The 24,737-nt window shown below is 54.2% G+C and overlaps 2 protein-coding genes across 2 annotated transcripts; one reads left to right on the top strand and one right to left on the bottom strand.

Annotated features, from left to right (window-relative positions):
* Positions 1-42: 42 nt before the first annotated feature.
* On the bottom strand, positions 43-24,668 carry Bop1 (BOP1 ribosomal biogenesis factor). The gene is made up of 16 exons (XM_050144910.1): positions 24,442-24,668; positions 22,085-22,264; positions 13,843-13,923; positions 2,760-2,914; positions 2,568-2,685; positions 2,395-2,496; positions 2,105-2,317; positions 1,867-2,028; positions 1,714-1,794; positions 1,562-1,631; positions 1,340-1,472; positions 1,063-1,243; positions 703-991; positions 533-617; positions 347-454; positions 43-274 (listed from the first exon to the last, which is right to left on the bottom strand). The coding sequence occupies exons 1-16, from the start codon at positions 24,532-24,534 to the stop codon at positions 121-123; spliced, it is 2,205 nt and encodes a 734-aa protein (XP_050000867.1). The 5' UTR covers positions 24,535-24,668; the 3' UTR covers positions 43-120.
* On the top strand, positions 2,921-6,307 carry Scx (scleraxis bHLH transcription factor). The gene is made up of 2 exons (XM_050144944.1): positions 2,921-5,033; positions 5,928-6,307. The coding sequence occupies exons 1-2, from the start codon at positions 4,452-4,454 to the stop codon at positions 5,964-5,966; spliced, it is 621 nt and encodes a 206-aa protein (XP_050000901.1). The 5' UTR covers positions 2,921-4,451; the 3' UTR covers positions 5,967-6,307.
* Positions 24,669-24,737: the final 69 nt, after the last annotated feature.

Below are 24,737 nucleotides of genomic sequence, written 5' to 3'. Positions count from 1 at the left end.
TCTCAGAGTGGGGGTGGGGAAACCAAATAAGAAGGCAGAACAATGGGGATCAAGGATTGTATTGATTCTGTGTGTAGGCACACCCACCCAGTTCCAGGCCAACCCCAGTAGTGCATCAGCCTAGCTGAAGAGTCGGATGGTGCCATCTGCCCCAGAGGAGAAGATCCATGGCTGTGTGGGGTGGAAGGCCACATCCAGAACACCCAGATCTCGGGTCAGTGTGTGCCCCTTAAGCACCTTGACAGGTACCAGCAGTGGGTTCTGCAGCAGGTCACTGTGGAAGAGAGGGATTCAGGACCCAGTGGGATGGTCCCATGGGAAGGGCTGGGCAAGGGTTAGCACTCACTTGTACACCATGCCATGGCAGACAATAACACTGCCATCGTCTGAGCCAGATGCAAAGAGTGGATATCGGGGGTGGAACGCCACAGCCCGCAAAGCCTTCTTGTGATGCCTGCGGAAGTGTGCATTGACAGTGGGCTTCAGCTGAAGGGGCCCCTCTACCCACCTACCTCACCCCAATCCATCTTACCTCAGCACTTTGTATGGCTTTGTGGAAAGATCGAGGTCAAACCACACCAGTTTGCTGTCATAGCTGCCACAGATGATGTTGTCACCTAGGGCCAGAGCAATGACAGTATTTCTCACAAGACTTAGAGGGTTCATTCCCTGACCGACTTGAAGAAAACATGTTCCCCTCACCTGCTGGGTGCACAGCTAGGCTAGACACCCACTTGCAGTTGGGCATCAGCTTCTTGGTAAGCTCCTGGCGCAGCAGGTGGTAAATGCGGACGCTGCGCTGAGAGGCCACAAGCAGGAAGGGCCGGGTGGGGTGGAAAGCCACACACTGCACCTGTCCGTGGCTGCGGCGGAATGGGCTCTGGCTGCGCCTCCTGCTCAGCTGGTGGATCAGCACCTGAGTGTGTCCTGAACTAGACAGCACCACAGCCAGGTAGTCCCCTCGCCCATGCCAGGTCACCTGCGTCACTGGCTAGAGAAGAACAATGCCGGCTGATTGTCTGACCAGGTCTGGCATGTTCCCATCCCCTTCCCATCACATACTTTGCTGTGGCAGATACGTAGTCGCAGGCCCCCCTGGCGTTCTTCCTCTGAGGCCTCTAGCCAGCGGGCTGGCTGCAACGTTGGCTCTTCAGGTGGAGTGAAGGCATCCAGCAGCTGGTCTGTGCTACCCACCAAGAGCCGGTCTCCCAGGGCTGGGTTCAGAAGCAGCACTGCATCATCCCTACAAACAGGGGCAGACATAACCCCTCCTCAGCATAGTCAGTCCCCGTTTTTCTGTAACCCTTCCCAACCCTACCCCTGTGACCTATAAACTCACATGGCTGCAGCTACTAGGCATATGGTGGGATTGGGGTTCCAGGCAATACTCCGTACCACACCCCCAACAGGCACAGTCCTCATACAGCGGGCAGTAGCCACCTCCCAGAGCCTCACTGAGCCATCGTCCGAACCTGGATGTGGTAGTGAAGGCTCTCAGCACCTAAGCCTCTAACCCAGATCCCTGCCTCCCAGCTCAGGGCAGCCCCCACCTCAGGCCCACCTGAAGCTAGCCACTGGCCCCCTGGGGAGACACTGAGGCAGCGGACAAGGTCACTGTGGCCCTTGTAGACCTACAGAGAAGGAAGAGTGAAGACAGACAGATACACACACACACACCCAGGGACATCTGCCCACCTCTGATTTCCCACTTACAAGGGCCTGGCAGACAGGGAAAGGCTGAAGGTCTCTTGGCCGAGGGAGCTTAGGGATGAGGTCTTCAGGATCCACATTCACCTGGAGCAAGAGAGCACTTGCTCACCACCCCGTCCTACACTTCCCCAGGACCCATGCAGCTGCCGCACATACCCTCATCTTGCGTTGCCGTGGGCACAGATATAAGTCAAGGCAGCGCTCAAATCGCTCCTGGATGAAGCGGCCATAAGCAGGCACTGTCCTCAGGCTGGAAAACTTCTGTGGCAGGAAGTTAAGCTTTCTCTCACAAGGTTCCTGGTGCATCCATGCCAAGCGCTGGGGAGAGAGGAGACGGGTGAGAATTGCTCAGGGAACATAGCTGGGGACCATACCCATCTCAATGCTGGCCCACCTCCTCCTCAGTGGGCAGGTACTCAGGAGGTGGGTTGTAAGACTCAGCATGGCCAGGCAAGGCCAGCTTGGGTGCAGGCACATGCATCTTGTGGCGCCCCAACACAGCATTCGGATCCTCCTGGGCCCACAGGTCATAGAATCTAGGGGTGGAGTCTTGGGGCCGTCGAGGCTTGATCCAACCCATCTTGATGGCATGCACCATGCGAGACACCTGCACACAAAGCTAAGGTCAAGTGGCAGCATGGGAACCTTACAAGGTGGGGTAGAGAAGAGTGATGGGGTTCCCACCTTCTCCTTCTCAATTAGGGATGGAATGAAGCTACGCTTGTCAGCTGGGCGGTTGGTCACGGGGTGGATCATGACGTCACCACTGAAGAAATCCACAGATGGCTGGAAGACAAGCATAGTGTTAAGGTGGGAAGCTGCATGTACTTCAGACCCTAGGGCCAGTTGTTACCTACCTCATAGGGGTTGAAGCTCACATCTCCAAATTGGCCTCTTTGAAGCCGGTGTACCAGGGCCACCTGCTCATCAGTCAGCCGCAGGTCACGCCCTGTCATCTTGTCCTGTACAGTGCGCCTGAGGGAAAGCCAGTCAGAGCCATACTTCAGGCCTGAGGAACCACACAGGTTCTGACCCAAGGTCCAACTCACCAGAAATCTGGGTCATCCATTTTGTCTAGAAACTGGTCCAGCTCATCTCGTGTCCGCAGGGGCTTGTAGATACGTTTGCCATCCAGGTCATAACCCACGTGTGGGAAGTCATCATACCATGCCAGGGGCACATTGCCCACAGTGTTCCGAATGTCCTGTAGCACAGTTACCACGTCAGCACCTGTCCCTACCATACCTGATCCTCTTCAAGCAACCCAAGGACAAAAGAGCCACCCTAGACCAGCCTCAAGTGCCTAGAGGCCAGGTGACCCAAAATCTGCCCTAGCCCTGGCCCCAGGGTCTGACGTGGCATAGCAGGGGTGCTATGCCCCCTCCCCCCAAGCTCTCTGAGGCGCCAGAGCTTTACCTTCACATTTTCCACTGAAGTGATGCCAACCCTAGCCTCCCCCCTTATTGGATTCCTTGGCCAGGGCTCTGGGCAGCCACAGACGGGGATGACCTCATCGCCTATGGGCTCCCTCCCCTGGCAGAGGCCTTAGGCAGAAGTGGGTAGTTACAAGGCAGGAACCATGGGAAGACCCCACCCCACCCATGGGGAGACAAACCTCTGCTTTGCACCGCAGGTGACCAAGGACCCCCTTTCTAGCTCTACTGCTCTTACCCCTCCCACTTCAGTGGGCAGAGCAGCCACATTCCTGGACACACATTCCTGGTTTCAGCCCCTGCCAGCCACCACCCTCACTCCTCCCAGCCTGGGGACTGCTGCCCAGGCGGCCACTTCCTGCAACAGTAGCCACAGGGAGGAGGGGCCCAGACATAACTAGCACAGCTGAGTGCCAGCAGCCCCTCAGCAAGACCCCTTGGGCCCTGTCCCATTGCACCTGTCCATACCAGCCCTTTCCAACAAGTTCATCCCTCAAAATACCCTGTATAAAGTGTGCTCTCCACCTAGGGGGTCACTTCCAAATCGGAGGGAGGGATTGGGAAGTGCCGATCTTAAGGATCCACGTGTGCACTGGAATTGAGGAGCCCCACAGAGCACACAGCAGGGATGGAGGTGGGGTCTCCCTAGGCAGGAGGGGTCAAAGCGGTAAGTTTCTGGCACCTGGCACAGGTCATACAGTCAGGTGGTTCAAAATCTACACGCCCATATCTAGACTGCCACTATTGGAGTCACCCCCCAACACACACACACACACACACACACACACACACACACGGCCTGGCACAACAAAAGACCCAAGTGCACATGGAAGGAGAGTCAGACAGGGTGTGGCCAAGCACTCGGGGCCAGGGCAGCTGGGTGAACTTAGGCATGCCAGGGGAGAAAGCCTCTTGATTTCTGATTTATCCTCTTCCTCCCTGCAGAATGGGTAGAATGGGCACCCAAGGTCTTGGGACATCAGTAGCACTCCAGAAACTCCCCAACTAGAAAGATGCTCAGGACCCCCTAGGCACGACTATTAAAAAGGAAAAAAGGTGCACAGGCTCCGCATAAACTCCTCCAGGCCAGGGAGGGAGGCGGAGGCCAGGCGCGGGGGAGGAGCCGACTACTATAAAGGCACTGCTCTGCCGGCGGCCCCACTCCAGTCCGAACACATGTGCCCGCGTCGCCCGGCAGCCGCCACCGCGGGGCGCAGCGGAGACCCCTGGCCCGGCGGCCTGTGGGGGCCTAAAGAGGCGGCATGACCAGCGCACCGTGGAGCTGACGCCGCGCCCCCTGCCCGGCCCATGTCCTTCGCCATGCTGCGCTCAGCGCCTCCGGGCCGCTACCTGTACCCTGAGGTGAGCCCGATGTCGGAGGATGAGGACCGCGGAAGCGAGAGTTCGGGCTCCGACGAAAAACCCTGCCGTGTGCATGCAGCACGCTGTGGCCTCCAGGGCGCCCGGCGGCGGGCAGGAGGACGGAGGGCCGCGGGAAGCGGGCCGGGACCCGGGGGGCGGCCAGGCCGCGAGCCCCGGCAGCGGCACACAGCGAATGCGCGCGAGCGGGACCGCACCAACAGCGTGAACACGGCCTTCACCGCGCTGCGCACACTCATCCCCACCGAGCCAGCAGATCGCAAGCTCTCCAAGATTGAGACGCTGCGCCTGGCTTCCAGCTACATTTCTCACCTGGGCAACGTGCTGCTGGTGGGTGAGGCCTGCGGCGACGGGCAACCATGCCACTCGGGACCCGCTTTCTTCCACAGCGGTCGTGCGGGCAGTCCCCTGCCACCGCCACCACAACCACCACCTCTGGCCCGAGACGGAGGCGAGAACACCCAGCCCAAACAGATCTGCACCTTCTGCCTCAGCAACCAGAGAAAGTTGGTGAGCAGGGCCGGGAGCACGGAGGGGTCCCAATTTACTCATCAGCCCACACCTGCCGGGCAGAGAGGTGTCAGGCAGGGGCAGCATTCCCTAGTACCTACACCTGCCACCAAAGCTGGGCCCAAAGGAGGGAAAGGCACATAGGAGCCACACCATTGGTCTTAAGGACCTGCAAATATAGGATCAAAAAGTAACGCTAAAGTAACACTACGAAGGGCCACCCAGGAGAAGGTCTGGAGGGAGGGAGGGCAACAGGAACTCATCCTGGCAGGCATGAGGGGGCTATTCCAGGCTTTACTTCCCAGCAAGTTAAGAACTGAAAGGAGCTGAATTCGGGAAGTAAGAAGCATATTCATAAGCCGCCCCCATCCAAAGGGGAATAGTGCGCAGCAGTAAGGCAATCAGAGGGGAACCCCCAGGGGTCTCTGTGCCACTACCCGTCACCTCTGCAGCCCACCTCCACCCCAAAGCATAGGGCACCTGCTGTCCCTCCCCTGGTCTGTCGAGACCTGCAGTGGATGGGCTAGGGGAGAAGGCTTGAACTGAGATGCTGGCCGGCCATGATTTACTGCTCTGGCCCGCACTTGGTGGCACCGGAAAAGCAGGGTGAGCAGGGAAAAACACAACGGCTTTCCCCAATCCCCATTTCCTCTCCAGACAGCGCGCGAGCTCCTGGGGCCTGAACATCTGGGAAATTTAATTTTACAGTTTCGGCTGTGCAGCAGTGTACTCCCCGCCCCAAAATGCACTGGGGAGGGGCAGGAGCTGGGGACTGGGGTGCCCTAGCACTGGCCACCTGAGACAGTGCCCAACAGGAAGCCAGGAAGGTCCGGGCAGTGTTGGGTGATACTAGGTCTCCACCCAGGCCCTGACACACCCCCATCCCCTCTGCAGAGCAAAGACCGTGACAGAAAGGCGGCGATTCGAAGTTAGAAGGAGGAGGGTCCACAGCAGCCAAGAGGTGATGCCTAGTGAAGGTGGATGCCACTGAAGAGTCACCGAGAGCCCCACCTCCGACCTGATCTGAGCACAGGTCCCCCCAGGAGCACGCTCACCTGGCCAGACCTGCCCCAGCTATGAGCAGGGCCTATGAACAGACAGATGGACAGGCGGGCTATGGCTTGACTCTAAGTAGCCCAACACTTCCCAGGCCCACTGGAACTTTCCATGCTGACTCCCTACCTGGGCCAAGTGTTGGCATCTTGTGTCTTTAATATGATAATATAAAGTCTGAAATTTTTTGTATAATTAAAAATGAAACAGTATCTTCCAAATTGAGGCAGACTGCCCTCTTGAAAGGATCTGAACTCACTATGACCCTAGCTTTCTCACCCCATCTTCCCAGAGTGAGGCAGAGCGATGACAGGTTTAGATCACCTATCAAGAACCCTATACCAGGGATCTGTGATGTGGGAGCAGGGCCAAAGGGACAGGGCAGGAAAGGGAGGGTGGAGAGGTAAAACAGAAGGAAAGAGGAGAGGGCATAAGAGGCAGCAAGCAACACAGCAGCCTTGCCTCCTCCCAAGGAACATGGTGAGGGGGGACCAGATGGGGTCGCGGCCTCATGGGCACTTGTCTCCCCAGCAGTGCTCCATTAAAAGTGGGTTAGGGAGTATGTGAGCGGTGCTGTCCAGCCAAGCAGGCCGCCAGACCTATATGGGCCTTAGGACACCATCTGAGTAGCAGCTACCCAAATGTCCCCACTGATACCCACCTAGGCCCAGAGAGACTGTGAGGGCTTCTGCTCTGCTTCCAGCTGCACACTGGAAAGATTGCTAGCCATCCAACACTCTGCCCTATCCAATTCTTCCAAAGATCCCTCTGGCCTCTGAGGTTGATTTAGACCCTCGCCAGGCACTGTGCACAGCTGGCTGGTCATTAAAATCGTGCAGGTGACAATTAGTTGAGTGGTACGGCAGAAGAAAGGCCAGGCCTGACTTCTGGCTGGGTGGTGGGTAAGGAAAGGCAGAGGGCACCAGGTGCTGGTACTGGCAGGCCTCCTGGTCCCTGGCTGGGGGGAGACCAGGTGTTAAGGCCTACGTGGGCATCCTCATAGGGCAGGACCAGCGTGGCCCCTCCTCTGCACTGAAGGGCTCCAGGGAATGCTGGTGCAGGAAACAGTGGTGTAATTTTCGAGGATATTCTCAAAGCCAGAGCCATTAAGGCAGGGGTAGGGGCTGCGTCCAATCTGACAGAACCATAACAGGGTAGAGAGTCACAGCGGCAGGTTTTGTTCAGAAAGAAACCCAACCCCAAATTTCCTCTACTTAATCCTGTAGGAGCCCACAGCTGCTCAGAGGGAGGGAGACAGGGCACACTCAGTCACTGCAGAGGCTCCTGCAGTTCAGGAAGCTACAACCTGGAGGTGCAGCTGGGGCTAAGAGAAGCCACTTTCTCTTCTCATGTATTCCTCATGCAAGGCTCTGACCAGCGTCACTTCCAAGCTACAAGCACCCTGTGACAGACACTGGGTTGAGACCAGAGTCACAACCTGGCAGGGTGCACCTGTATTTGGCAAATGGGCACCAACCACCACCAAGGACCCTTGCTGACCTTCCTCCTCTGCTAGACATGGGTCTCTTGCCCCTCACCTATAGGTCTCACATTTCAATACCTAGGTGCCAATCTCCCACACAAACCCGAGGAGGACAATGACTAAGTGGGTACCTACTTCTGTGGTCAGAGTGGCTGGGCCAGTGTCAGGAAGAAACCAGAGGAGCATGCATACAAAGGCTCTGAGAGAAAGTACCCAAAGAGCAAACTGGAGAATAAGGATAGGAACATTTGTCCATATGTAGAGGCTGCCAATCTGAGTAGCAAGCATGGCTGGGGACTATGGGGCCACACAGAGGCCCAAATGATGCCTAGCTAGCTCCAGTAGGCATCTCATGACCTAGAACCCAGTGGAAGAGGAAAGAGCCAACTGAGTGATTAGGGCAAAGCAGAAGAAAGCAGGGAAGCCCAGGAGCTGGCAAGCTTGAGCTTCAGCAAGACTGAATGGTAGGCCAGAGTCAACCAGACAAGAGCTGGAGGCTTGGGTGTCAAGAGGGGTCAGATGAAAGGGAATGAGCTGTGGGGCCGGAAGGCTCTCCAGAGACGAAGAGTTGGGGTGCGGCACGCGCCCGGCCAAGGCCTCCACTGCAGGGCCTGACTCTGAAAGCGGCTGCAGCTTGGCCAGCCTCAGGCCCGGGCAAGCGGCCCAGCCACTCCCTGAGCTGCACCGGTAGCAGTGGCTGAGGGCTTGGCCCGACAGTCAGCAGGAGGAGGGGAGGGGAGGGGCGGGAAGAACACTCCGTCACCCTCCACTGCTCCAGATTCAAACCAGACCGGGGGTGGCACGGTCCATTCCCATCCTGTGGCTCCACGTGAGTCCACAACAGCTTATGGCCAAAGAGTGGCAGGTGCTCCCTACCCACCACAGGCCCTGGCATCCTTCCCAGAGGGCAACTTCACCCTCCACCACACTGAGGAGCTGTGGGACAAAAACCAGGAGCTCCCTTAGTGTGTGCCCCACAGAGGCAGCTGAAGGGGGGGAGGCTGGCCCGAACCATGGGCCAGCAGCCACCCTTGCGAGCTGAGCTGGGCTGGAAACATTCGGCTCAGCCTCAGCTGTCAGCTCCCTGTCCCCAGCCTGGGGAATGAGCTGCTGGCGGCACCACATGATTCATCACCAGGCCTGCCTGCACCCCAGGCCAGCCACCCCCGCCCTGCTCAGCACCTGCAGGCTGCCAGGAAACACATGTGACCCCTTTGGGTCAGACCCAGCACTGAGACCCCTGGCCAGGCTGGTGGAGGACAAACAGAACCAAGTGCCATGATTTGCGGGGGCACCTAGCCCCTACGAAAAGCCTGTGTGATGAGGTAGGTAGGTCCACATCCATCCCTCCATCCTATCCCATCTCCTTCCCCCACTCCCCCCACTGCACCGGACACAGTGTCGGCTGGGACTTTTCCGCTCTCGATGAGCCCCCTCCCCTCCCCCTCCCCAAAGTGGCTGCAGCTGTCAGGACCGCAGATTGGAACTGCAGGTATGGGGCTGGCCCGCTGCCCACCTCCCTCCCGTGTCTGTCTGCAAGAGAGGAAGCCAGCCCACCTCTGGAATCCTTCACTCTCTCCTCGTTCTGCCTCTCCCACCTGTCCCCCGGGAGCATGGGGTCAGCCGCCTCGCTCAGTCTCTCTCTTCCCCGGCCCCTCTCCGATTACAATGCGGGTAGTGTTCACTGTTGCTCAGCTCCCCCTGCACCAACCACCCTCTTGTCTCAGAGCTCATGGCCTTCCTGTGCTGCCACCTCCCCCTCATGGGGTGTCTTATCTCTCCAAGTGCTCAGGACTAGCCAGCTGGCCTGGCCTCACATGCCACACTGACCCCAACAGAAGGTTCCAGATGGGATGCTAGACTCTGACACATACACTAGAAGCCTGTTTAACAGACCAAAGGGAGACAGTACAGTCTCTTCCTGTTCTGAGGCCAAACCACTGAGACCCAGCAGGGGTTGACCAGGCAGGTACCACCTCCAAACCTACCATCCCCTTACCAGACTGCTTCTGGTCCTCCATGCCCTCTACCATGCTGACCACCACTTGAGGGACTGGCTGAGCCCACCCGAGCTGCAGACACCTAAGGAGCCTACTATTGCTTGCACCTCTCTAGTAGGAGGACAGAGAGGCAGAATCTTTAGGACTTGTGGAAGACACAGCACAGAAGGAAAATAGCTGTCTGAGGCCCAGTTTGCTTGTTCCTCTCCTGGGGCTACTCAGAATCAAATAGTGTTCTCCCTAGTTCTGTAAGCAGAGGACCCCAGACATTCCCACAGGTACTGGAGTTGGGCACAGGCTGGGGGTTTATCTCTAAAGGCTAAAGGCAAAGATCTTTCTGACTCTCACTAAGTCAAGTTCAGTTGGTGCTTTAAGTAGGGAGATGGGTCCAGAGCACCACACAAGCTGAGCCCCCCCCCCCAAACTTTAGAAATCTCCAAAACCTCAATATGGACAATTTTCCCTATATCTAGGCACTGTCCAAATATATAAGGTTGCTGAGTGATTCCTGTCCGAGCAAGTCAGTCCTGGCCCTGCATAGCCAGCCTCCTCAAAAGGGTACTTGTTCTGGGCCTCTAACAGCTCACTGTAACCAGCATTCCTTGCCTTTCAAAACTCTGCCCTTGTTGCACTCCAGACCTGCTCTCCAGTTGTTCCCTAGCCCTAGCAAGAAAATACAGATCTGAAATAGCCTACCCTTACATACCAGCCAAAGCCACGACCAATTCTAACCCCTAGGAGAGACCACGGCTTCCTCCACAAGCTCCTATTCCACTTTCCTCCAAAGGCACCCTGCTGTGGGCTTGGGCACTCTGATACAAAGTGGCTCTTAAAACCATCAGGTCAACAAGACCAGGAGATGGTACTAAAGGTCTGTCTACCGAGTACACAGTACTCACAGAGACGTACATGCCCAGTCATCACTGGTGAGTGAGTCCCTAGGTTGGGATGGGGCTAGACCTGAAGGATTAGTCTGAGTCTGGCCAGAGGTCCTGTTCGGAGGCAAGAATAAGGCTAGCCTGGGGTGGATGGCTGCCAGAGCAGTCTGTACAGATCCGGGTGCCTTCTACAAACAGCAGGGAGGGCTACTCACTAGCTAGAAACCTGAGCCCACAGGCTCCCCTGCCAGCAGTAACACAAGCAAGCATGGAGAGAGTAGAGTGCACACAGGGAGGCGGCCAGGACACTGCCGGCAGGCGGGGGTGGCCCCGGAGGAGCAGAGACCGCCAGCGCACTGGAGGCAGCTGCCGGTTCAGTAGCTAGGAGAAGCCATTAACTGCATTTGGCGAGAGAGCAGAGGGGATCACAGGTTCTGGATGCAGACAGGCCAGGCCATGTCCCTGTGGGATCCTGAGTTATAGATTGGGCAAGGCCAGGGGGTGGGGGTGTTAAGGCCCCAGCCCCCTCCTGGCCAGAGGTCGTACAGGGGATGGCCCCAGGCCCATTGCCCTCGGGGCCTGGAAGGATACTTGCAGGAAGACCAGCTCTTCCCAGACTTTCCAGGCCAGAATTCATGGCTCTCCTGAACTCCTCATACTGGCCACACTTCTTAAAGAACAGGGCTGTAGGCCTGCTGAGCAGATGCATGGGCTTCTCTACCTGACCAGGACTGGCCTTGGTTTCTCCTAGTTGCTTGATACATGAGGAGAGGTAGCATTGGCCACTCACCCGCCCTTCTATCCCAGTCCACCTCCCAGGGGTCCCAACTACTGGATGAGATCACGTCTATGAAGCCCCACTGCTGTAGGGAGGAGATGAAGTGGCCATGTGGGGGTGGGGCAGTCACAGCACAGCTGCTTCTGTCACCCCCCACCCCACTCCATCCCCACCATGCCTAGCAACTCATTCAGGGGGCTCTACCCCCACTCAGCTGAGCCCATGTCTGTGAATCTCGGGGAAGAGGAGGAGGAGCCAGAGCACAATCAGAAAACAGTGATCCAGGCTGCTTGGTTTAAGAGTCAATGATGCTGGAAGAGTCTTAAAACAGAACACTGGCAAACGACAGCGGGGCTCAGAAGCGCCCAGGTTCCCAACCAAGTCCTAGATTCAGATCCAAGGAGCAGTCAAGAGAAAAGGACAAGGTTATCAATGGGGCTTCCACCTTCAAATGGCAGCAGACTCGACAGGCCACTCCCATTCCACAGGCCTCCTGCTGAGGCGCCACCACTAGGACAAACCACATCAACACCTTCCCAGCACCCCTGTCCAGAGTCCTGTAGGAGGTCTGGTGTAAGTGCAGAGCAACCAGGCACAGCCACAAGAGCACAGGCTGCAGTCTGTGAAGGACCCGAGATGTATGATTGGTGATGTCTGTTACCCTCTGGCCTCTCCATCAGGCATCCTGAAGTGGGCCGAGCTCTTCTCTTCTGACCTGACCCTTAGCCAGGCACTGATGGTCATGTCCCACTCACTCCTAGGCCTATCCCCTCAGCTGTAGCCACCTTGCTCTGAGAATAAGAGCCAAGTGTGGCCTCTGACGGGGAACGAGCCCCAAGCAGACTCTGGGGAGCTTGGCGTGGCACCTGGAAGCAGAACTCTGTGGTCCCTTCCAGCTGCTGGTCAGCTACACTGGCAAGCTCAGCAGACAGGCATCTCTACTACTGCTGAACTGTCACTCAGACTCACACATGCGATACTTACCACAGCGCAGGAGAGAGGAAGCAGCCCTCGTGCCATGTCACAGCACAGCACGAGGTCGCCCAGCCTTCTCCAAGGGCCACTGGACAGGCCCATTGGGGCACACCTCCCTGAGGGCAGGCAGGGTCAGGCAGGCCACTTGCAAGGCACTGACCAGTTCTGGAAGCCCCTCCCCCGACTCCTATTCTCCATATACAATCATCATTGATTTCTCAAAATACCAAGCATAAAAAAGTAGCCGACAGGATGTGGCTGCCGACAGCCAGGGCCCCTGGGGGGGGAGGGGAGACAGGCAGGGAGCCGTGCTGTGCGGCCCCCCTCACCGGTGCGCCCGCTGCTCCGGCCAGGAAACCAATTTATTTTGTTTTGTCTCTGTTCTCTGAACACGCAGCAGAGACTGGATCGGGCTGTCGGCCAAGGCTCCTGTAGACACTGCCAAGAGAGCTTGAAGGTGGGGAGGAAGCCCAGCCAGAGAGGGGGCGCGTGTCTCCCCGAGGCCTCAGGGACAGCCCCTGACAGGCAGGCAGGAAGAGCTCCTGAGAAGAGGACCCATCCCTGTAGGCCCCACACTAAAGCCAAGATGAGACTCCCAAGCTCACATTCTGGGCTATACAGTGGCCACCGCTCAGCCCTGGGACCAGGCCTCACCAGGGAGCGACAAGTTGCCAGGCCCACTGCCTCTGTGTGCATAGCTTCTCAGAGCTTCCAGACCCTGCTGGCATTCTAGACACATCCGTACCTTCTCAAGGAAAGCCCAGCCTAGCATGACACTTTTTGCTCTTCATGGTGTAAATTTCCTGTCCTAGATAGGAAAGTCAGCAAGATACTACAGCAGCCCACTATGGCTACTGTGGGAAGCTGTGGTACAAGGGAGCACCATAGAAGGGAACAGACAAAGCCACCGGGAGACCAGGAGATGCCCTTGGTACTACTGTGCCACCCTTAGACAGGGTACTGGCTGACTCACATCAATCTATGCCTGCCACTCTTAGCTTTGAGTGCCAACACAGGCTATGCCACAGTGAAGGAAACAGTGCTGGCCCCTGTGGCCACCCTCAGCTTTGAGTGCCAACATAGGCTATACCACAGTGAAGGAAGCAGCTCTGGCCCCTGTGGCACAGCTTTGAGTGCCAACACAGGCTATGCCAAAGTGAGGGAAACAGTGCTGGCCCCTGTGGCCACCCTTAGCTCTGAGTGCCAACAAAGGCTACACCACAGTGAAGGAAGCAGCTCTGGCCCCTGTGGCGACCCTCAGCTTTGAGTGCCAACACAGGCTACAACACAGTGAAGGAAGCAGCCCTGGCCCTGCTGTGCCCACAGACAGACAAGATACTGCTAAGCCATGTGTAGCCTCTCTCTTTAACCTGGCAATGACACACGTGTGCTGCTTCAGTCCTCTGTCCCAGACCCCCAAATTGTTCTTCCAGATAGGGAGAAGGCCTGAGCCAGGCCGCCTACTCGGAGCGCAGCAGCCTCATGAGATGCTGGCTCTCACAGACCACAACATGGCCCCTTCAGGAAGGCCGGAGAACACCGCGGTGCAGCACCTACTCTGGGTTCCTTGAGGCACTAGCTCAGCCCCAGCAGGAAGACTCTCACCCTGCGTAGCAGGAAGCCACACTCAGCCAAGTCCTACCTCCTCATCAGAGCTGTCCTCTTCATACTCATCTCTGGTCAGAACTCCCACCTCCTCTGTCCTTGGACAAGGGGGGCCTGCCTGTGAAGAGAAAGGGAGAGTTACTTTGGGGGTCCCTGGGAGCCCTAACCCACAGCCCAGCCCCATTTCTCTGGTTAACTACTTGAGGAGAACCACTTTCCCAATGCTGGAACCTAGATCCGAATAGCACATGAAACATTGTGCCACTCTAAATCTGAGTAGCCTCACCCCAGGATCCCAGCATACTCCAGGCCACTGTATCCAGGCTGAACCACCCTCTGCTCTCTAGTACTCAGACAGTGGGTGATACTAGGTGCCAGGCCAAAAAGAAAAGGCTACTAAGAGCAGTGGGAAGCAAACCCAGCCATGGGGCTGGCTACCCATTCACCCACACCACCACCACACTAACATCAAAACCTGCTGCTCTGGCCCAGGGCCAAGGGTCCCACAAATGGTCCTACTGGGCCCAGATGCGGCAGAGGAGACTGTTCAAACCTTCTCAGACCTAGGGGCAGGAACACAAGGAGAAGCGGAAAGAGAGTAGTGCCACCACTGGGGTAATGTCAGCAGAGACAGATGACATAAGCCATGGGGCCTGTCAAAAGGGTCACCTAGAACCACATTCAGGCCAGATACACTGGCCAAGGGCCTAGAGATATGCCCACACTCTCAAGTGACGGGAGCCCCAGATCCCAGGCACCCTCCACACCCACCACAGCTGCGACAGTAGGCTGACCTTGTCCCCTGGTCAGAGTGGGTGCCACTGACAATTCACACTCCAACCTGGAAAACAGATTCTTCCTTGACCGGGGAGGCGGATGGCTCAGACCAGATCGGGTTTATTGGCAGAACCAGAACTGATGGAGAAAACAGGCACACCTCTCAGCCGAGGGCAGTAAAGTGCTTGGAGCAGGAACCCCGGTGTGTGGGCGCCCCCGCCCACAGCTCCACTCTCTTACCCAGGCAAGAGCCAAAGGCCTGCTCTCCCTTCAGCCTGTTTTTCCCTTCAATATAAAGAAGGACGGAAGACTAAGTTTTTCTCCAGGTTTGGAACAAGGCAGGATTCAGTTTCCATATCTCCCCCACTTCCTTGCTATACATCAAAAATGGGTTGCAAACCCCAGCTCAGAATAGGGCACCCACACTCAGGGCCCCAGCAACACAACTGGCAGGCACATCTGTCTCTGACTGAGCTCTGCAGGGCCCTGGGTGGCGGCATTATGACACTAAGCTTCTAGTCAGTCACTGTTCCCAAGGCAGGTGCCTATAGCCCTGGCCTCAAGCAGGGTCCCCAACATCTCCAGTCTCCCCCCAAATGTTATCTGCCAGGTACTGTGTCTACATGAATCACAGCAGCAGTGCTTACGGGCCATGATCAGAGTCATGATCATGTTTGGGAAACAAACTTGACAGCCAGCTCTATGCTTGTGTCCTTACTGTTCCAGTGCAGGACAGTGAGGGGAAACCTGGGGAACCAAACATAAGCAGGCCTTTGACAAGGGTTAGGATCTCCAACAGTGAGGCTCGGGAGTTCCCTCCACACAAATGCTCTAAGGAACAGCAGCTCTATTCTGTACTCTATAGCTGCAGAGCACGTGATGTCCACCAGAGGGCAGCACTGACACAGACCAACAACCCAGGGACCAGTTCCCAGAGGGAAATGACGGCCCTCCCTAAAAACAGATATAGGAAAACACATTTTCTCCAATTCTGTCCCCTCTGGAGCCTAGGGCTGTCTCAACCTCTTTCCCAGATCCAGCATCCTGAACACTGGGTTTACAGGTGTACATCTGTTTTCAACTTGAAAATTGGGGCTGACGAGATGGTTCAAGTGGTCAAGAGCACTGGCTGCTCTTCCAGAGGACCCAGGTTCAACTCCCAGCACCCACGCAGCAGTTCACAACTGTCTATGACTCCAGTCCCAGGGGATCTCACACCCTCATGCAGACATGCATGCAGGCAGAACACCAAAATACGTTAAGTCAATAAATTTTTTTTTTTTTAATTAAAGATGACTAAAACATCCAAAGCACAAACAATGGAATAAGGTACAGGCCACTCTTAAAGCTGCTAGTTTCCTCTAGGTTGGGGTCCTTTGCAGCCTGGCTGTCTACACACCTCTCCCAATACAGAGAGATGGTGAGGTCTGCAGCTGGCACTCACTGTGCAAAAGGACACAACCCTAAAAAAGCTTATAGCCTAAACCAGGCTCCAGAAGCCTTGGCTAGTTTGAGAAAATGGACAGTGTCTCCTGGAAGGGACTGAACGAGATCTCAGGCCTGAAATCTTGCCCAAGCACCACTTGGGAGTGGAGCAGTGTGCAGCCTCAACCAACAGCAACATTGCCATCCAATGAGAGGCCGAGTGGCTGGTGAAGGAGCAGGTATGAGGTAACAGAAAGGCCCAGAGAGAGCAAGAGAGCAAGGAGGCACACCTGGAGGTGCACACCTTTATCTCACCACTTGGGAAGCAGAGGCAGGTAGAGCTCTGTAAGTTCAAGGTCAGCCTGATCTACAGGGCATTTCCAGGATGGGAGTTACATAGTAAGAACTTGTCTCAAAGTGGAAGGGTGGACAGTAAGACATATACACTATTAACAGAGGCAGAACACAACTACAGAGCTGGCCAATATACAGGAAGCTACCCTCACTGAAGCCAGCAGCAGGAATCAGGGCAGCTAGACACCAGGTTGGTGTTGGGAGAGCCATAGGAGGGGGTGATCACCAGGTACTGGAAAATAGGTATAAAAAAGGCCCCCCAAAGCAGCCAGTGAGCCAAAGGTGACGAAGGAATGGGTGTCAGAAGAGCCCCAAGAAAGGCAGTTCCTGCCGGGCGGTGGTGGCGCACGCCTTTAATCCCAGCACTCGGGAGGCAGAGGCAGGCGGATCTCTGAGACCAGCCTGGTCTACAAGAGCTAGTTCCAGGACAGGCTCCAAAACCACAGAGAAACCCTGTCTCAAAAAAACAAAACAAAACAAAACAAAACAAAAAGAAAGGCAGTTCCTGTCTCCTCTAGACCTTGACCTGAGGGACCGGTATATATACCTCTGCCAAGTCCAGGCTGAGAACAACTACAAAGACCAAAGACAGAGACGGGAGGGCTCCCAGAGTCTAGATCAGCACTCGAATGAACAAGCTGCTTTTTTTTTTACATAATTTATTTACTTACTGTGCATGTGATGCACATGTGAATGTACACGTGAACCACAATACACATGTAGAAATAAGAGGACCATTTGTGGGAGTTGATTCTCCACTATATGGGTTTTGGGGATCAAACTCTGGTATTCAGGCTCAGTGCCAAGTACCCATATTGGCTGAGTCATCATCGCACTGGCCCTGAACAATCTTCTTAGAGTAACAGCAACAGATCCTCCTCTGTCTAACCTGGCCACACTCCACTGCCAGCACCAACCAGGTATAGGCAAGGCCAGAAGCCATGCCACCTCTTCTAGGAAGCAGGCCAGGGTCAGCTAAGGCAACTTCACATACCTTCCCTGTGGTGCAGAAAAGAGGAGCCACTTCCAGCATGCCATGCCCCGAGGCCAGTACAAGGCACGCCAAGATCGCTTGCTCCCTTCCCTCCCTCCTTTCCTCCCTCCCTTTGTCTCTGTCTCTCTCTCTCACACATACATACACACACACACACACACACACACACACACACCAAATCCCCAACACACAAAGTTCAAATCCAGCGTACTACTAAGTAACACAAAAACTATGCATAAAGGAAGCTAAAGAACCCACTGTCCACAGTCAGGCATGATGAAACACGTCCTTAATCCCAGCACTTGGGAGGCAGAGGCAGGCGGGTCTCTGTGAGTTCGAGGCCAGCTTAGACTACAGAGTGAGTTCCAGGACAGTCAAAGATACACAGAGAAACCCTGTCTCGAAAAAAGGGGGGAAAAAAGAATCCCCTGTTCCAGCAAAGGCCCTATGCTGGACAGTAACAAGACCTCAGGCCACTACCCATATCCGTGACCTGGGCCAAAACAGAAAAGGATAGAAGGAATTACCTGAGTTTGGCCCACTAATAAGCAAGGACTGGCAAAAGGTACCTAGTTCTAAAGATACTGTGTCAACAGAGGCTGAAAGCCAGAGAAAACAAAGGATAAAAAAACTGTTCACGAGCCAGGGATAGTAGCACACACCTTTAATCCCAGCACTGTGGATGCAGAGAGACAGGCAGATCTCTGAGTTTGAGGCCAGTCTGGGCTACAGAGTGAGTTCCAAGTTAGGGCTAAAAAGAAACCCTGTCTTGAACCCCATCCCTCCCAAAAGAAAAGTAATTCAGAAAAGGCCTAAGGGAGGCTATGGAGATGACTCAGTCAGTAGATGCTTACCATTAAAACATGAGAACCTGCAATCAGATTGCTAGCACCCCGTAAAAATCTAGGCTTGAGTCAGGAGAATCTCTGAGTTCAAGGTCAGCCTGGTCTACTTAGTAAATCCCAGGATAGCCAGAGCTACACAAAGAGCCCTTGTCTCAAAAACAAAAACAAGCTGGGGCACATGCCTTTTATCTCAGTATTCAGGAGGAGGCAAAGGCAGGAGGTTCTAGCTCTGAGTTGAGGCCAGCCTCGTCTCCAGAGATAGTCAGAGCTATGGAGAAACCCTGCCTCAGGAGGACAAAAAGAAAAAGCTAAGCATGGTAGTATATACCTGCAATCTTAAAGCTGGAGACATGGGAACCGAAGCCCCTTAGAGCTCTTTGGCCAGCTAGAACCTGTCTCAAAACAATACAGTGAGGGTCTCAGGAGGCAGAGGTAGGCAGATCAATGTGAGCTCTAGGCTACCAAGAACTACAAAGATTCTGTCTCAAGAAAGGAGGGTGGGGAAATTTAAGGGCTGAAGGGACAGCTTGGCATTTGAGAGCACTTATTCCTCTAGCAGGACACTAGTTCAGTTTCCCGTACCCACCATAACTCCAGTTCCAGGGGATTAATGCCTTCTGACCTCCAAGAGCATATACATGCACATGGTGCACAGAAATTTCATGCAAGCACAAACATGCACACAGAAAAAGATAATAATAAAATAGGGTAAAGAGAAAGATACCCACCATCTACCTCCAGCACACACACACACACACACACTTAAACCAAACAAAATGAGCTGGAGAGATGGCTCAGCAGTTAAGAGCATTGCCTGTTCTTCCAGAGGACCTGGGTTCAATTCCCAGCACCCACACGGCAGCTCACAGTTGTCTGTAATTCCAGTTCCAGGGGATCTAACACCCTCACACAGATATGGATTTGGAGAAACACCAATGCACATTAAATAAAACTAAAAAACAAAGCCGGGCGGTGGTGGCGCATGCCTTTAATCCCAGCACCCGGGAGGCAGAGGCAAGAGGATCTTTGTGCATTCGAGGCCAGCCTGGTCTACAAGAGCTAGTTCCAGGACAGGCACCAAAAACTACAGAGAAACCCTGTCTCAAAAAATTTAAAAAAAAAAAAAAAAAAAAAAAAACTAAAAAACAAACAAAAGGGCCAGAGGGTCAGAGGGCAGCAAAGTCTATCCTAGCCCTGTACTACCATGCTCACCAACACTGGGGTCTGGCTGCTTACACACTCTGCCATGACCAGACATCCTATGTGTGGCTATGTAAGGGACCCAGGGCCCTCACTTATATCAGGCCTGACAGAAACAAACCAGGGCCGATAAAGCCTGACACAAGGCCAAGGACTTGTCAGGGAAGGGCTGGGAGAAGAGGTGACTAGGCCGGGCAGTGGTGACCACAGGCATTTTAAAGCACAATGAGGCAGTGAGACAGAGGGAAAAGACTTGCTCTGCAAACCTTATGGCCTGAGTCAGTGGAAGAAGAGAACCAACTCCTACAGATGCCCTCAGACATCACACACATGCTGCGGCACAAGCACACCTGTACTCACACAGGTAATATTAACAAATAGAACATAACTACAAATCTTTATGCTCTTCTCACCCCACCACAAAAGGCTGCCCTTCCTAAACCTGAGGGCTGCGTTACCCGCTAGAGGGAAGCAGCCTATACTGACACTTCGTGGCCCTGGACACATGGTTTGACAGCCATGAAACTCTGCCCACGGACTGCTCATTTCAGAACGAGAACGTAAGTGACAATGTCCTGCATGTTCTCATTAGGAGCCATATCTAGGACTCAATATACAGGATAGACTCTGAGTGTCAACTTCCTAGGACAGAATGTACCAGACCCTGTAGGGCACACACCCTTCTGCCCTGCAAGATGACACTACAGCGCAGGGACACAAACCCTTCTGTACCCTGCCTCACCTGACTTCCATGCAATGTACAATTCTGGGCCAGGTGGGGAACACCTGCTCCCTCCTTCAGAGCCTGTAACAGAAGACAAGTACAAGAGCAGGGAGGCAGGGGTGTTGGTTCAAGGGAGCTGAACTGACTTCCTGGGAGAGTTCCTGGACACCTCCTCCGCAGCCCCAGAAACCCACAGTTCCTATATTACACTCCACCAGATGGCGCTAATACATGGACTCCAAGCCTGCCAAGATACCTGCCATGCCCCAGAGTTATATGGAGACCTAGCAAGCCAGTCTTGTTAAAGGTGGCATTAAGTCAGACCTCTCCAGCAATCAGAGGAAATGCTGCACACACCAGATCCTTACCTTGTCTCACATTCCTGCAGGGTGAAGGCAGAAAGACTTCCTGATATAATGGGAACAATAACATATGAGGGGGAGACCACACACCACACATACTTCCACACCAAGTTTTTAAATGTTTTATTTTATGTGTACGAGTATTTGCCTGCATGTGTGTGTCTGTGTATCCCATGCCTGCTCAAAGGCTTCCCCATCAGTACAGCAATCCATCGCCCCTGGTCCCAAGGGCAGCTGCCTCCAGCAGCTCCCGCTTTTGCAGAGGCTAGAAGACATTGGAACCCCCTAGAACTGGAGTTACTGATGATTGCGAGCTGCCATTATGGGAGCTGGCAATCAAACCCAGGTCTCTGGAAGAACAGTCAGTGCATCTCTCTCCAGCACTCTCTCAAATGCATGTTCTAAAAAATCAAAACTGGGCTGGACAGATGGCTCAGAGGTTAAAGGCATTGGTTGCTCTTCCAGAGGTCCTGCGTTCAATTTCCAGCAACCACATGGTGGTTCAGAACCATCTGTAATAAATGAGATTTGGTGCCCTGAATGTCTGAACACTGTATTTATAATAAATAAATAAATCTCAAAAAAAAAAAAAAAAGAGCAGTGGAAAAAAAGGAGTCGAATGGCCATCAATGGGAATGGCTAACTGCTCACAAAACTACTCAACACCAAATGAGAACAAGATGGTACCAGCTGAGGTGTGGTGGAGGTCTTGCCTCCCCTGCAAGACATTCTAGGGTCAAACCCCTAGAACCAACAAGAAGAGTAACAGTGGGGAGACAGAGAGAAAGGGAGGGAAGGAGCAGGAGAAGATAGGGAGGAAGAAAGAGATAACTGGTTCACACTGGTTATGGACTCAGTGAAAGACCCTGCTCAATAGAATAAGGTGGAGAGGAATCAAGGAGGACACCATCAACTCTGGGCTCTACACGCACTCACCCTCACGTACAAGCCCACACACGAGAACAATGCACTTATACACCTCACCACATAAAACCAAGGCAAAGCAGAACAAAATCCACAAAAACAAGAAACTTAGCAAGAGGAATAGTTAACCCCTCTCCAATCTTACCATGGTCAACATTTCTTTGACCTACCATAACCGAGACAAACTAGGCCTGTTCTTGGTTCCAACCTGACAGCAGATTTGATTAGCCAAGGCCATGATTTCCAGGACACCAGGGCCACTGAAGTGTAAACCACTACAAACCAGTTTGAGGAATTCTTTGAACTGCTGCATTTTAGTCAAATTAAGCTTTTCTTTCATTTTTATCAAGCAAAAAAAAAGAGTGCAGCATTCCCCATCAGTACAGCAATCCATCGCTGCTGGCTCCAGGGCAGCTGGGCTAGCCTCCAGCAGCTCCTGCCTCTAGAAAACTCCGTCTATTCCTAGACCAGGCGTCAGCCTACCGTCCCATAGATGTGGCCTCGAAGTGGGAGGGGCAAAGACACAGGCATGTGGACTTCCACAGTTCTCAGTAAAGCACAGACAAGAGGCTGGAAGCTACAGTCCTGGAGCTCGACTGTGTGAAGATGGACAGAGGACCAGGTTCCTGAAGGCACCATGGGAAGGACGATGTGGAGGCTCCCCCCTCACCCACCTGTGCCTGTTCCTCAGAGGTCTCCTCCGTTCTCTTGGCGTCCTTCTCACAATCGGCTCCATCCACTCCTTCATCGTAGTCCTCACTACTATCACTGCCAGAATCTTCAAGGCCTGAAAACACACTCTCCTCGCTGTCGCTGTCGGAGAGACTCGCGTCAGAGCCGCAGAGGAGAGGGGGCTGCAAGGAACCACAGTATTTAATAACTGCCACCTGGCAGGCTCGCTAAGCCAGGAACCACGCACAGGAAAGTTGTGTCCCTGGTCACATGCCTCCACCTGCTCCAACACCATCCACCCAACCTGAGCCCTCATCTCCTGCCTGCTAACAGAACCTACCCCCAGGACAGATACACCAATCCCTAGTGCCCCGCAACAGAGGGACCTTTCGAGGAATTACAGGATTTTCCCACTCATGTGTCACCAAAACCAATGTTTCCCTATTGACAAACTCCACACCCTACCCTGGCACCTAAGGGTCCCAGAACTGGAAGGTCACTAGCTAGGAATGGGGCTGTGGACCTGGGAGGATCAGAAACCCCTGAAGGCTCTGACTAGTTGCAGTAGAAGTTTCTTTACCTTGAGGACTAGGACCAGCCACTGATGGGCAAGCTGGAAGGCTGAAGAGGAGTGTTAATGAACTGAAATTTACCCATCATAAACTAAACCTGTGTGTTGGTTTGAATGAGAATGGCCCTCATATGCTCAGATATTTGAATGTTTGGTTCCCAGTTGGTGGAGTATTTAGGAAAAGTTAGGAGGCGTGGCCTTGTTGTAGGAGGTGTGTCACTGTGAAGGGCTTTGAGGTTTCAAAAGCCTAAAACAGACTGTCTGTCTGTCTCTCTCTCTCTGCCTGCTGATCATGATGTGAGAAAGCTCAGCTACTAAAAGCTCTTACCACCGCTCCAGTGCCATGCCATGCCTGCCTGCCGCCATGACGGTCACGGACCAAGTCTCTGAAACTGACTAAGCAAGCCTCCAATTACAGGCTTCCTTTTTGTTTGGTTGGTTGGTTGGCTTTGGTTTTTGGAAGACAGGGTTTCTCTGTGTAGCCCTAGCTATCCTGGAACTTACTTTGCAGCCCAGGTTAACCTTGAATTCCCAGATACCCGCCTGCCTCTGCCTCCTGAGTGTCGGCTTAAAGGTGTGCACTGTGACTGCCTGGCTACACATTTCCTCTTAAAAGTTGCCTTGGTCATGGTGGTTCATCACAACAATAGAACAACAACTAAGAAAACCCACCTGTTCTCTTCTTGGAGTAGAAATTATTCTCTGAGTACAGCCCTATTGTCTGGAGGCCATTTCACATCTAGCACAATACGACATGCATGCACTGTGAACAGGTCTTTATCACTGGCCTTCAAAAGTTGAGCAAGAACTTGAACAATCTTTAGGAAGCACAAGATTGCAGAAATTTCAATTTCACTGTTTTTCCATAGGCTAAGTATCGTTTAATTGGTTTTCGGATTTATGGTTTTGTTGTTTGTTTTTAATACAAGGTCTCACCATGCAGCCCTGACTAACCTAGAACTCCATACGTGGCCATGGCTGTCCTCAAACTACTAGAGATCCACCTGCCTCTGTCTCCTGAGTGCTGCGATTAACGGGATGCGTGCCACTGCCACTGGCAAACTCTTGCCTAGCTGGAGACTCCTCCATTCCCAACTATTCACAGCTCAAGTGACTGCCTTCTTACTGACATCTCCAAAACCTCGGCTGCATACCACAGTAAAAGTAGTCCAAATAGTCAGAACACAAACAACTACTAAGGGGCTATTACCTAGAACTCCATGGAGGAAGCAGCTTGGGTACATTTCGCAAAACATGGGGGACAGCTTAGAGAATCCAATGAATTGTGGAGTCGTCTGTAAGGGATATGGCTGGGCATGCCTTCTACCACCTGGGGTTTGCTGGAGCCCCACCAGCAAGCCCTACGAGCAGCAATAACTCCATGACAACCTGTGCTGGATGCCCTGGCTCCTATTCAGGCTTCTATATTCTCACGTCCTCTTTTGTTTCACAACACAACTTGACATACCGGCATGGGAGCGCAACTAAAATCTTTTCTGGGGGAGGAAGCACAGATGGGAAGGTTCAGAGATTGTGGTGAGGGGCACGTAAAGGTCTCTTCCTTCCTTAACACGGCTCAAGTCACAAAACTACCCCGGGTTCTAGCGCCCCTAGGCGCAGGGAGTGCTCTGCTGAGGGTTCCAAAATAACACCCCGGGCAGGACGAGGATCTTCCGGGCTCTAGGCGTCCCGCAAGACACCAGACACAGAACCACGGCCCGGCCTCCCTGGCCTTGCCACGTGCACCCCTGGTTCACGGAGGGATGCAACCCGCCACCCCGAGATTACCTCTTGTGGTTGCGGCTCCTGATCGGGTTCCAAACGCCGCTTCCCGGGCACCGATGCCGGTGACATGTGGGGCTTACCACACGCCCCGGCCATGCTGCGCGGCACCGGCAACCGATAGACTGTCGCTTCCGGCAGCGAGCGCGCCTCGTGTGCCCTCAGTCAGGCCCCGCCCAACCAGGCTCTGATTGGTGAGCAGTCGGGGTGAAGCCATCTTGCGCAGCCGTACAGAGCGGCGGGCCGCCCAGGGGCGGGCCCAGCGAAGTAGGCGGGGCAGGTCACGGCGCCTGCGCACCACG

The sequence above is a fragment of the Alexandromys fortis genome, unplaced genomic scaffold (assembly GCF_014885135.2).
Source record: "Alexandromys fortis isolate MF-2015 unplaced genomic scaffold, M_Fortis_MF-2015_v1.1 scaffold_2_1_26212458, whole genome shotgun sequence".
In the NCBI taxonomy this organism is placed as follows: domain Eukaryota; kingdom Metazoa; phylum Chordata; class Mammalia; order Rodentia; family Cricetidae; genus Alexandromys; species Alexandromys fortis.
This window is presented reverse-complemented; position numbering and strand designations above follow the sequence as displayed.